Source organism: Lathyrus oleraceus, chromosome 7, assembly GCF_024323335.1.
Source record: "Lathyrus oleraceus cultivar Zhongwan6 chromosome 7, CAAS_Psat_ZW6_1.0, whole genome shotgun sequence".
Taxonomy (NCBI): Eukaryota; Viridiplantae; Streptophyta; class Magnoliopsida; order Fabales; family Fabaceae; genus Lathyrus; species Lathyrus oleraceus.
The window spans coordinates 96,641,272-96,654,476 of record NC_066585.1 but is presented as its reverse complement, the minus strand read 5'-3'; the positions used below and the strand labels follow the sequence as shown (position 1 = coordinate 96,654,476).

General features: G+C 34.8%; 1 protein-coding gene across 1 annotated transcript; it reads right to left on the bottom strand.

Moving 5' to 3' along the window:
* Positions 1 to 5,797: 5,797 nt before the first annotated feature.
* On the bottom strand, positions 5,798 to 8,919 carry LOC127101572 (bifunctional aspartate aminotransferase and glutamate/aspartate-prephenate aminotransferase). The gene is made up of 9 exons (XM_051039024.1): positions 8,353 to 8,919; positions 8,036 to 8,129; positions 7,838 to 7,941; positions 7,264 to 7,512; positions 7,059 to 7,172; positions 6,806 to 6,889; positions 6,416 to 6,586; positions 6,191 to 6,304; positions 5,798 to 6,092 (listed from the first exon to the last, which is right to left on the bottom strand). Exons 1-9 carry the CDS (start codon positions 8,734 to 8,736, stop codon positions 5,952 to 5,954), a joined length of 1,455 nt encoding a protein of 484 aa, XP_050894981.1. The 5' UTR covers positions 8,737 to 8,919; the 3' UTR covers positions 5,798 to 5,951.
* Between the last annotated feature and the right edge of the window lie 4,286 nt (positions 8,920 to 13,205).

The window sequence follows — 13,205 nt, the reverse complement described above, 5'->3', positions numbered from 1 at the left end:
TGATGTGTTGAATTTGGTTTAATGTGTTTAGTATTTATAGATGAAGTTTAGGTGGTAGGTACGTAATCCTTTGGAACAGGAAAAAGAGAAATGAAATTCTTGTCTGTGAAGGTTGATTGTCTCCAAGTTGAAGTCACTATGCATGGAGAATATGTAACATGGAGAGTTAAGATTCACTTTGCTTCTTTCTAATTATTGCCTCTTCAACAGGAAACTTGCAATGAAAACCTTGGCATTGGACTTGGACATGTCAAGAACTCTTTTCCTTTATGATTGATTCTATGCCAAAATAAGCATATACTATGCTGCCACATATATTATATCATTTAACTAATTAATTAATTAATCCATGTATGTTTTGCCCTCAAGGGATTAATTATATCAAGTTTTGGTTTGAGAGTATGTTTTGAAGCTTAAGTTGTCTCTTTGAGGCCTTATGGGCTTTACTAAATACAAATTGGGCTCCTATTCTTCTCTACCATGAAATTTTATCCAATACACCTACAACTATTTCTCCACTCACAATTTATGTAATTTGACCAAAATACTTTTGTATAAATAGTACATGTTTTTAAAAAATTAATTTTTTTTTCATTTTAATTTCGAGTTATCCAACCCACTGAAAAAAGTTGAGAGAATTCGTGAAAATTTTGTGTCGAAAATCTTTCCTCCAAATATTTTGATCCACAAATCTACATCGGAAATAATTCTCCCAAATCTTTGGATACACAAAACTTCACCAAAAGTCTTTTCTCAAGTCTTCCAATACACAACTACCTCATAAATCTTTCCCCCAAGTCTTCAAGGCCAAATATCACCACCGGAGATCTTACTTTCAAGTTATATGGTCCACAAGTTTATCATACCAGAAGACTCTTTAGTAAGTTCTCTGAACTCTTTTTAGTTTGGCCCCATATGTCTTTTATGAAAGACTTTCAATTTTTTTTTTCAAAGTTGATAAAATAGTTTTTTTTAGATTTAACATGAGGAGCAAAGAAACTTACAGTAGAATTATTCGTCGTGTAGGCGTAGGATGAGGAGCCTTACCTACCTCATATGTATAGGAAGAGCATGTAGGTGGACCTAAGTAAGATCCACTTCAGTACCCTGGCGGACCGTACGAAACATCGCTTCTTATACGATACGGGCACTATGTTACTCGTCATTTAATGTACAATGAGGTTAGTAAATCTTAAACATTTTATGTTGAATAATCTTTAATTTTAATTATTTATGATTTATACTTTTGGTCTTTTAAATTGTTTTTAGGATAGAGGTCCGAAGAAAGAACTAAAGATGGTTGTATATGGAAGTAAGTTGAAAGATTGAGTTCAGTATATCTCTTAGCATTTTGATTCATGGTTGGTTGAAAGGTGTTGGTTTATCTTCACTCCAGAGAACGATATGAGTAGGATTGACCAAAATATACTTTTAGACGGACATATGACATCCAGAGACATCGTCCTTTCACATCCTCAATTGGTATCTCCCCCCCTCAGGATGAGCAGAGAACAGTATTGGTTCCTTTCTATAATGAAGGACTGTGAGATCCTATCATATCACATATTTCACAGGAGCTTCATCGTTATCTCCAACGATTAGGGTTATTGAGGACGACCCTGAGTTTGCTGAGATATTTATGGAATATTATTTTGAGATTGATGTATTATTTTGATATTCATGTTAGTTATAATTTTGAGTCAATAGCATCTAATATAATTTTGTGTCAATAGCATCTAATATAATACAATGTATAATTTTAAGCTAACAATGTTTGACACTACAAACGTAAGTTGTTGTCAATGTTTTAAACGCCCAGAAAATCCTAACATCCAAGGCATTGCTTCCTGGAAACATCATTTCTTTCAATCCAATGTGACTTATGGCAACAAAAATCCTTGCTTTATTTTTACCCGATTAGAAAAATTACGTTAAAATTTACAAAGATTTAAAATATTACGTCAAAATTAACTAACATAACTATATAACTACATGAACCCGGTGATTTTGATTTACAAAACCAATACAATAAACAAACACGGTAGATGAATGCGATGTCGTCATAGGAAAGAAAGTAAGATTAAGATACCCTAAACAGACAAGAATGATGTTATACTGATTTGTCCATGACAGCAAAATGACATAAACATCAATACAAAGAGGTATTTGTCCATGACCGCAAAATGACATAAACATCATAACAAAAAACAGCAAAATGACCCTAAGTGAAACTAGGCTTGAGATGGTTATGTATTTTGTGATGTATGTGATGAGCTTTCGATCTTTGTTGCACATGTCTTTTTTTTCTTCTTATTTCCACCCTTTGATGCACATGACTCCTCTTCTTATTCTTCTTTCCACCATATTTTGCACATGTTATTCCATTATTCTTATTTCCACATTTTGGAATGGCCCTGCCAGCAGCCCTCCTTCCCTTACAACTCCTCTTATTGTGTCTTATGGCTCCACACTTATGACAAATAATTGTTGTTAGCTTTATAGGAAACACGTATGAATTTCTTGTCTCATCATTGACCTTGTTTCTCATCTTCTTAGGACGACCAATTGTCTTTCTCATCGCTAGTGGAATGATTTCTACTTGGCCATCCAAAAGCCATAATTGTGGCCCATTTTTAAGATAGATTATAGGTGAGTAAGTGTTCTTGAAGGTAGAATTCCTACGTACATAAAGTAATACACATGTTATGTATAAATTAAGCCATAGTATTAAACATAAATCAGAGACATATATTGATGACATAAACTTGTAATATTTAAAGACATATTCTTCTGGTTTTTACTTATTTTTTCATATACATGTTATGGCATGACTACATGGGATTCCAGTTAAATCTCATTTTCTACATGCACATGTCTCTTGTTTTAGATCGACATAATATGTTTCAATGTAATTGGTCACACCATAGATGGCTAAATCATCATCGCCATGTCATTCGTATAGGTCACACTTAGAATATGTTTTGAAATGTGATCTGGTCCAAAATTGTTCAGGGATATCCATCCTTTCCTTCAAAGCAGTTTCATTCAAGCTTTTCATCATTTTCATTACCCTCTCCCATGATGGAATAGTTGTAGATCTTGTTACACTCCACATAACTTCTTTCATTTCCAACCCGAGATATTTCTTCTTCCAATTCCCATAGAGATGCTTCGCATTAAGGCGTTGCTCCACATGTGAACTAACACTCTGAACTGTTGGCACTAGACCCTAAAAATAACACCAAAAGAAGACAATATTGCTCTTTAGTATAACTTATTAATTGGTAGGAGAAAAAAAACTATAAATTAAAGGGATACCTTTTATTGCTCTGAAATGAAAGCATGTCCTATAATTTATTTCTTTTAAGTCTTCTAGGAGAAGGTATGTGAACCACTCTCAAGACTCTTTTGTCTCAGCCTCTATAATAGCATAAGAAATAGGAAATATATGATTATTATCATCCCTTCCTACAGTTGTTCTCAATTGCCCATCAAAGTCTCCTTTCAAAAAACAAGCATCTAAACCTATAAGTGACCAACAATTTTTTTTCAAAACTAGATTTGCAGGCCTTTAAACATGTATAAATCCTTTAAAACACATGGCCTTCATTAAAGTCAGCACATTGCACCACAACATTACTATTAGGGTTTGACTTGAGTAACACTTCGGCATAACACCTTAAATGAGAAAATTGGTTCATACCAGCAACTTGGATCAAGCCCATTGTCCTTCTTTTGACTCTATATCATTGATCATCGGACAACTTCACTCCCCATATGTCAATAGACACAGCAATCAATCCCATAGGTTTCATGCCAGGGCTATGTCTTAGAATATGTGTGAATTTTTTGATAAGCCATTATGCCTTTGCTTGGCTATTATGTAAAGTTCTATGACATGTGTGTTCATCAAATAGACTTACAACTTGCCAAAATTGATTTTCAAACCTCTTACTAATTCTCATGTAAAACTTCCAATCTTCCATACAATTAATTACCATCCTCTTCCATCATTTTTCTTAATGAAAGCATTTTCCATCTTATCTGTTGCATAGTCTTTTAAAGTCTCACTCATTATCTCTTTGTTGTTAAATATCATACCTATTGAAATTTGAAGCCTTCGCCACTTTTATAAGTTGAAAACTTCTCATGCTCTTCATCATAGCCACTTTTAGGAGGTGTGTACAGTTTATCAGAGTCATAGACATCATCATTACATTCATTTTTATCATTAACATCAGAATGACTCACCTTTTCACTACCTGGTACGATTGTGGTCCAATTCAACTCAATTGATATTCGTATATCCCTAAGTTTCTTTTCACTAAGGCCACATGAAAAACTATACCTAGGGTTCGAATACCATAAACACGTAATGTAATTTATGTATATCCCTCATATTTAATCAAATATTCCAACTGCATATAGGACATATAGTCCACATCCCATTTCCAATTCATTTCAGATATTTCTCCATTAATGTACAATTTAACAGGGTTGGATACTAATTGTTTCCTATGATGAATTTGTAACCTAATTGTTTAAGTATGAGATGGTCGGGAATAATTAGAATAAACAATTAAAAGGCATAATCAAATTAAACAAATAACATCATGGGACCACATTTAGAATTAAAAAATTGCATGTATTTGGGACTACATTCAGAACAACCAAGTGCCAAATTTTTAACATTTTAGGACCACATGTTTCAGAAAGGGTAACATTATCCAAATACCAAAACCCTAAACTTAGAAATGAAGAACGTAACAATTGAACGAAACGACATAGAAGGAACGACACAAAACTCTAAACTCAGAAATGAAGAATATCACTTACCTCATATAAAATTTTACTTCTTCCTTGCTTTTCGATGACGCCTGAGGGATATCCATTATGCCTTCCCCTCACAGTTCCTTCAATGGTTGAAAAAAAAAATTCAAACAGAATTTTCGTAAAATATTTGAGACCGAAGAGTTTTCTTCAAATGGTTTATAGTAACGATTCACAAGTTGAAATGGAACTTCAAAAAAAATTCAGTGGCGATAACAAAGAGGATTTTGACTTCTCAAAATTAGTGTTAAATGAGTAATAGGATGGAAAGAAAACGAAGAGTTCAACAATTCTAAGTTTATTTCAATTTAAATCATATCAAATATTACAAGTTTTTATAATTTTAATTCTAATTGACATTTAAAATGAATTTTTTAAATTAAATAATTCTTAATTAACACAACTAATAATGTGGTGCCACGTAATCTGAATCACGTCACTATTTTCAGTGTTACATACACAAAAATAGATGGGAATTAAGAAAAAAAATACCAAAAAAAAGTCTAATACATAAATCAAAAGGCTAAAAAATTTAAATGAGGACTAAAAGTTCAAAAATATGTAAGCCTAATATTTTAGTTGAAAATATACAATATTTCAAAACTTTCACAATCCAATCACTTGTACCTTAATAGTTAGTTCTTATCAACTCATTTTCTTGAAATCAACTCAACACACCATAGGATTTAATTCTACTTGAAACAACTTTCCAACTAATTTCCTCCACCCTAATACTTTTTTGTCTATAAAGCAGTAGTATTAATAACTTGGCTAACTAAGTGCTTGTGTTTGGTTAAGAGTATTTCATTTAGTGCTTAAAAAGTGTTTTCAACAAAATTGTTCTTCAATGGATGCTACTTTTATTTCAATCTAGAATAAATGCAATTTTCAGTTTGTAGCAGGATGCTTCTTTCTTTACTTGGTATCACCTTTCCCTTGCTCATCCACTGAAATGTAACAAACAAAATAGAGAAAAGAAAATGTACCAACTTTGTTATTGTAATCTTGAACTATTAATCACAGTTGCATCACTTTATTTGTTAAAACAGACAAAGCCTAAACATATTACACAAATAACCCAAATATAAAATACACAAATTACAACAAACAAACCAACAACACTAAACAAATGCAGCAGAAGTAAGAGAGATAAGTGCTTTCTTAATTCTCTCTACAGCTGCCTGTAGTGTTGGAAGGGATGCTGCGTAAGAGATTCGGATGCAAGTATCGTCTCCAAATGCACTCCCTGGCACTAGTGCTACCTGTAGACAAAACACATTGTTATAAGCTATATAACACCGACACTTCACTTCAAACTGAAGCAAAACATCGCTAAAATCTTGAAAGACATTGAGTATACCTGGCCTTTTTCCAATAGATATCGACAGAGGGACTCAGAATCCTCAATTTTACCAAATCCTTCAGCTTCTCTTCCATAATAGATGCTGAAGTCAATGAATAAATAAAATGCTCCCTGCAAGGAAAAAGAAAGTATTTATTCATGAGTAGAATGGCAGATGAAAAAGGGCCAAAACACGGAGAATCACTATTGAAGAAATGGGTGAAAAACTAGATGAATTTGCACCTGTGGTTCGGATATTTTAACACCGTCAATTTCTCTAAAACTTTTAACCAAGTAATCCCTTCGTTCTCTAAACGCTTTCACCATGATAGATACAGCCTCTCCGCCAGCATAACCTAGTCCTAATGCCGCAACTCCAGCCTTCTGAGATATACTACTGGCCCCTGAAGTGAACTGAGTTCAATAAAACATGTTTTAGCTACTAAAGACTGCATATCAAATAACAAAAGTATTCAAACTAATTCCAAATGAATGCTCAAAAGACTTTTATAGTTCCCTCTCAGATGCTGAATATGGTTAAACCTAATAACCTGTTGCGTGTCTTGTAGCAAAAGGAAATCAAGAAAAGATGACAAGTAGAATAAAGCGGACAAATGTGGCGAGTCAGCATACCTGACTTTGGATCTTTCCACATGCTGCAATAAAATGTTTTGGGCCAGCAATATATCCAAGCCGCCATCCAGTCATTGCAAAGGCCTGCAGTAAAGCAGTTTAAAAGCATCAGGATCCGATTTGGAGACCATTCATATTTATTTTGCAATTTATGATCATACTATAAAATGCAGCATAGTATTAATTAGCAGATAAGAACCACTAGATACAATTATAAGTTATAACAGAAAGAGAACACGACATACGAACTAACCTTAGAAAATCCATTCACAGTTAGAGTTCTGTCCCACATTCCCGGTAAAGATGCAAAGCTTGTATGTGTTGCTGGTGCATAAATTATGTGTTCATAAATTTCATCAGAGATAACCTGCACAAAACAGCTATTAAGATCTTAAGAGGAAGTACGATCCAAAACACATTGAAGCGCTTGTGAATGCATCAGAGAAGTATCACTTTACCAAAAGCCTAGGGTGCTTTGCTACAATTTGAGCTATCTCTTCAAGTAATTTCTTAGGATATACAGATCCTGTCGGGTTAGATGGCGAACAAAGAATAAGCAGTCTTGACCTTTCAGTAATTATGGACTCAAGGAGCTTGGGATCTAGAAGGAAATCATCAGATATCGACGTTGGAAGAATAACGGGTGTTGCATCAGCCAATCTTGCCATTTCTGGGTAGCTAACCCAAAATGGAGCTGGAATAATGACCTGAAATATTCGTATCAGAAATAAAAGCCATCATAACACAATAAAAAGTTTAGACAGATTGTAGAATGCTAATAGCCTATTACAACGACGGCAGCCAAAGGCAAGCACAGCAGTCACCAGAAAATTTCTAATGCATCAAAGATTCTCCTAGGCTTTCATTAAGACAAGATGAGAAGAATTTGAATAATTCAAATGAGTTTGTTCCAGTTAAACTATCCACCTATACCCAACCCAAAAGACTTCAGTTTCATCATAAGTCATAACTATTGAGCAGTTCTTCTAGTACTTATCCTAATAGTATAATGAACTAAACCACTTTACACACCTCATCTCCTGGTGAGCAAACTGCAAGCACGGCCTGAGCAATACTCTGCTTAGCACCGTTACTAATAACAACTTGATCAGGAGTATAAGAAATCCCATTCTCCTCTGCAAAATCAATCAAATATGTCACATTATCAAAATCCACATCTCATATAATCAACCCAAATGAAACCATATAATATAACACAATCAAACTAACCTTTAAGCTTATGACAAATTGCTTGGCGCAATTCCAACGATCCAGCATTAGGAGCATACCTTGTGTGTCCTTCACGAATTGCATTAATCCCAGCCTACACTACCATACAAGACATAACACTAAGGCCACGTTTGGGTCAGCAACTTAATAAGCGCACGATAAAAGTGCTTATAACATAAACTCTCTGAAATAGTCTCATAAGAATTTATGCAACTAGATAACAGATATACCTGAATATACCAATTCAAAGGGGTCTATTGCAATTTTAAAAAAAACAGAAATTTCGCAATGAAAATGAGAATGTAAAGAGAAAAGACCTCAGCTATGACAGCAGGTGTATCAAAATCAGGCTCACCAGCCGCCAAGCGAATAACAGGAACACCGGCTTGAACGAGAGCAGTAGCTTGATCAGTTATAGCCACAGTCCTCGAAGGCTTCACAGCATTGACACGTGGACTCAATGAAATATCAACGCCCAATTCATCAAAATCGGTTTTTGACTTGACTACCAATCTCCCTCTTCTGTTCTGCTCCACCCCAACAACGCATTTTGCCGCGTTCATATCCACTGTTCTGCAAACCCGTGAATGAAAAAAAGTGGTGGAAAGGTTTGAGGAGAAAGAGAGGGATCTGGAGACATGGCGAGATTGGTCATGGAAAGAGATTCCACGCGTGGTGGTGTTGTGTAGCGTGTTGGCCATGGAAGGTGGATAATTGAATATGAATTAGGAATGCAGAATTGTGATGAAGAAATCGCAATGGAGGTAGTTAGTGTGATATATAAATGAGAAGAGAAAGAGAGTTGGAGAAGAAGGGGTTTGGTGAAGAAGTGGGTGGGAGAGAGAGTTGGTGAAAAACCTGAAATTTCCTTTATTCAAAGAATTAATTGAATTCAATTTTATATAAATAAATAGTAGAGTTTAGGTGCGTTGTATATGTGTGGCGGCCATTTTTATCGATTGAAAATTCAAAGTTTTATATTATGAACTTAATTTATAGTTTTGTACTACCAACTAAATGTGTGCGCTTTTGTTTCTTGTTTTTTTACTTATACTATAATAAAAAAAAGGTTAAAGGTATTCTACCATAGGTGTAAAGAAATATTACACAGACATCCAATTAAAATATTTTATATTGCCAAATCATAATAGTATTTTAAAAATAAAAGTGTGATGTAGTGGGATATACGGGTCTCATTGGTTGACAGTGTAAAAATATTTTACATTGTCTATGCATATTCCTTTTTCTCATAAAAATGGTGGAAAATCAACAGAGATAAACATAAAGAATAAGGAGGGTTAAAAAATAAACTTACAAGAAGAAACAACAAAGAACAAAAAACCATTCAACCACGAATTATACAAGAGATTCTCTCCAAAAACTCAAGCTACTAAAGAGTCAATTTATTGGCAAAAAGTAAATTCTCAACTCTGATCCACTGCCCAATAGATCAGATCTCATCAAAAAATTAAATGTCAAACCTACTTCAGAATTAAGGCATACACTCTATTTGTTATGTGTGCAAGTAGAGGATAGGGTTCTGAAATGATTCGTTGAAAGTGTCAACACTTCAGCCGAGATTTACTTAGAAACTATTTTCTGGCTGAATAAAAATACTTGTTTCCTCCATATTTTTTTGCTCATTTTGTGACTATGTTAAAGGCGACATCATTGTGGACTTTCTAAATTGACCAAACTATAATTGTCAAATAAAAGATAATCTCCCATATACTTTATCTTGCCCCGCTAAAGAAAGAAAAGACTAAAAAAGCACCCCTAGAGTCATTCGTGATAACTTTCTGTCACCCCAACCACTTAAAGATTCACACCAAACAAACAAGGTTAGCTCAAAAATAACAAAGAGATGGGAAATCGTCTCAACCAATTATACAAACATGGGACAAGATATCGTATTGGGATAAAAAAAACACCCCTTCTCTTAGACAATTTTTCTCTAGACGAGAATCTATCTTGCAAAAAAATTCAAGAGAATGCCAAGATCTTAGAAGGAGCCTAACTAATCCAGGTAAGGGGTGATTTGGCTCTTTGTCGAAAGAGGAACCAAAAAAGAGATCTAACTAACCTTCTGAACAAGTTAAGCGGATACTAGTGAGAAAGTATCTTCTCTAGCATGCTTCTAAATCCACTTATTAGTGTCCCGGGAAAGAGTCACATCTTGAAGGAGAGAAAAAACGAGTAGCTCTCAAAGAAAGAATGGTCTTCACTATCTAATACCCCAAGTCAAGATCCCATTAACCACGAAAACAATTTCTGACACCTCCCCATCAGATTGAACATAGTTAGATAGCAAACCATGGAACTTGGTACTTTAAGGGATGGTCCCTACCCAATGGTCCTTCTAAAAGGAGGTTTGAGTACTCAACCCAAATTTCCTAATGACACCATCGAAAAACCAGTATGAGTTTATCAATCTCATTAGACTCAAGAAGAGACACATCATTCCATTAGGAAGAGGTAGAGTGAAAACCCTTAGTCCTCCCTCCAAAATGAGAGGAAACAATTGTAGATACATATCTAACTACAAGAATATTTCTGCAAAGACTTGGATCCCCTATAAGTAGTCTATGTCTCCATTTTGCCAAAAAGGCAAGATTAACTAACTGGAGATTTTCCCCTCTTAACCCTTCTATGTTCTTTGACTTACATATATCTTCCCACTTAATTCAGGATATCTTTGAAGCAAATTTCACACCTCCAAAGGAACATTCTTTGTAACTTGACAAGCTTCTTCCAAACCATTACAGGAATCTTCAAAAATGACAAGAAGAAGATGGGGATATCATTAAGCATTAAATTAAGAAAAATAATTCTACCACCCAAACTGACATATATATGCTTTCAAAAATTGAGCCTCTTTTTCAACAAGTTAACTAAAGGATCCCAAGTTGTTTCAAGCTGGCGATTATCCCCCGCTAGAAAACAAAGATGTTTAAAATGAATATAATCAATATCACAATTGAGTAAATCTCTAGCTGAGGATAGAAAGAATACTCTTGAAGAAATTCACTTGAATCCATGAAGTTAGCTTAAAACCTCTACGAATAACTTTAATACTCCACAAATTCTTATGATTATGATCAGCTACCAGAAGAGTATCATCATCATACTCAAGATCATCATACAAAATTTAAGACCCGATAAACCCAAATGTTTCTACCCTGAATCCAAAATAAAGACCAGTCTCTTCATCTCTGACGACTAGACCACTAAGCCCTCCAAACACTAGAAGGAAAAGGAAGGGAGCTTGAGGATTCCCTTGCTTCAAACCCATTTGGATGTTGATCTCTTGATTAGGACACCCATTTATCATCACCGCAAGATTACCAACAAAAATACAAGCTCTCATCCAAGACATTCATTTCTCACTAAACCCGAATTTGGTAAGCATATAATCTAGGAAGTTCCAACTAACTGAATCATACGCTTTCTCAAAATCCACCTTAATAATGAAGAAAAATCTTTTAGATCTCTTGTCAAAATAGACCACCTCATTGACAACCACGACTTCATCAACCAACATTCTTTCCTTAAGAAAAAATGATTGATTAAGGGATATGAGCTTGTACATCACTGACTAAAGTTTAATGGCTAACACTTTAGCCACCACTTTGTACAAGGATTCCAAGAGATAGGCCTAAGTTTCCCAAATGAGAGGGGGATTTATGTTGGTGTAAGCCCTAGAGGCCAATACTTTTGGTACTTGTATCAAATTATTTAAAGGCATTTTCTTTATTATGGTTGATTAATAAAGTCCCTAGAATAGATAGTCCGTTTAATGTATTAAGTGTGACTTAATCATGAGAACACATTAAACATAAGGGCATTGTTCTTAAAGTATCCGTAGTCGAGCTTTAATGTGAAGTGGGATAACATTAAAGCATTAAGACTATTATGTTTGTAGATTGATGATCACATCTCATGGATCATGGATAAAGAGTTATCAAGTCTTAAACATAGGTATGAATATTAGGAGTAATATTTATACCGGATTGACCCGCTATGAGAATACTATATAGAAAGTTATGCAAAGTGTCATAAGTTATTCTCATGGTGATAATAGTGTATACCACTCTTCGACCTGAAATCACTATGGATCCTAGATGTAGAGTTGAGTGCCTTATTACTGATCCAACGTTGTCCGTAACTGGATAACCATAAAGACAGTTAATGGGTGCTCCATGAAGCATGCTGAGGGACATGAGTGTCCTAGATGGAATTTGCCAATCCTGCGTAACAGGATAAATGTCTATGGGCCCAATATTGAACTGGACAAGGGTGACACGGTCTATACCTTGTGTTCAATATAGACATAAGGGCAAATGGGCAATTATACACATAATTATTATCACAGGAGGTTTTGTCATATCACATGACATTTTCGTGACTTGGGTAGCAGTGATGTGTTGCTAGATACCGCTCACTGTTTATTATGTTAAATGCGTGATTTAATATAATTGCCAACGTCGCGAAAACCTATAGGGTCACACACAAAGGACGGATTGATGAGAGATAGAATAATTAAGGAACATCGTAAGGTACGGTGTACTTAAGCAGAATACGAAATATGGTAAGGTACCAAATACTTAAGTGATTTTGGCATATTATGAGATATAGGCCAAAATGCACTTAAGTGGGCTTTTTGGCTTGAAGCCCACACAAGTGGTTCTATAAATAGAGCTCTTGTGCAGAAGCTTTGTATGGGAATACAACACAACTGAAGAGTTGGAATTTCGTATCTCTCTTTCTCTCACTCAAAGCCTTCATTCACAAACAGCTAGCACTGCGATTGAAGGAATCCGTTCGTGTGGACTGAGTAGAGACGTTGTCATCGTTCAACGTTCGTGATCGCCCCGTGGATCTGTATCAAAGGTTTGATCATTATCAGAGATCTGCACCAAAGGTTTGAATCGCCACAAGAGGTAACGATTCTATCACTGATCATGCCCATTCGTAAGGATCACTAAATGGAGAAATTTTAAATTCCGCTGCGCCTTGGATGGCAATTCTCCTTCAATTTAACCTTAGGGATCAAAGTCGCAAAGTGTGATATTTTTCACTCTTAAGCATTAAGGAAATTTAGTGAAGAAGAAATAAATGAGAAACAGGAGAAAAGAAAGTGAGAAAGTATATAATAATATGTTTTCTGGTG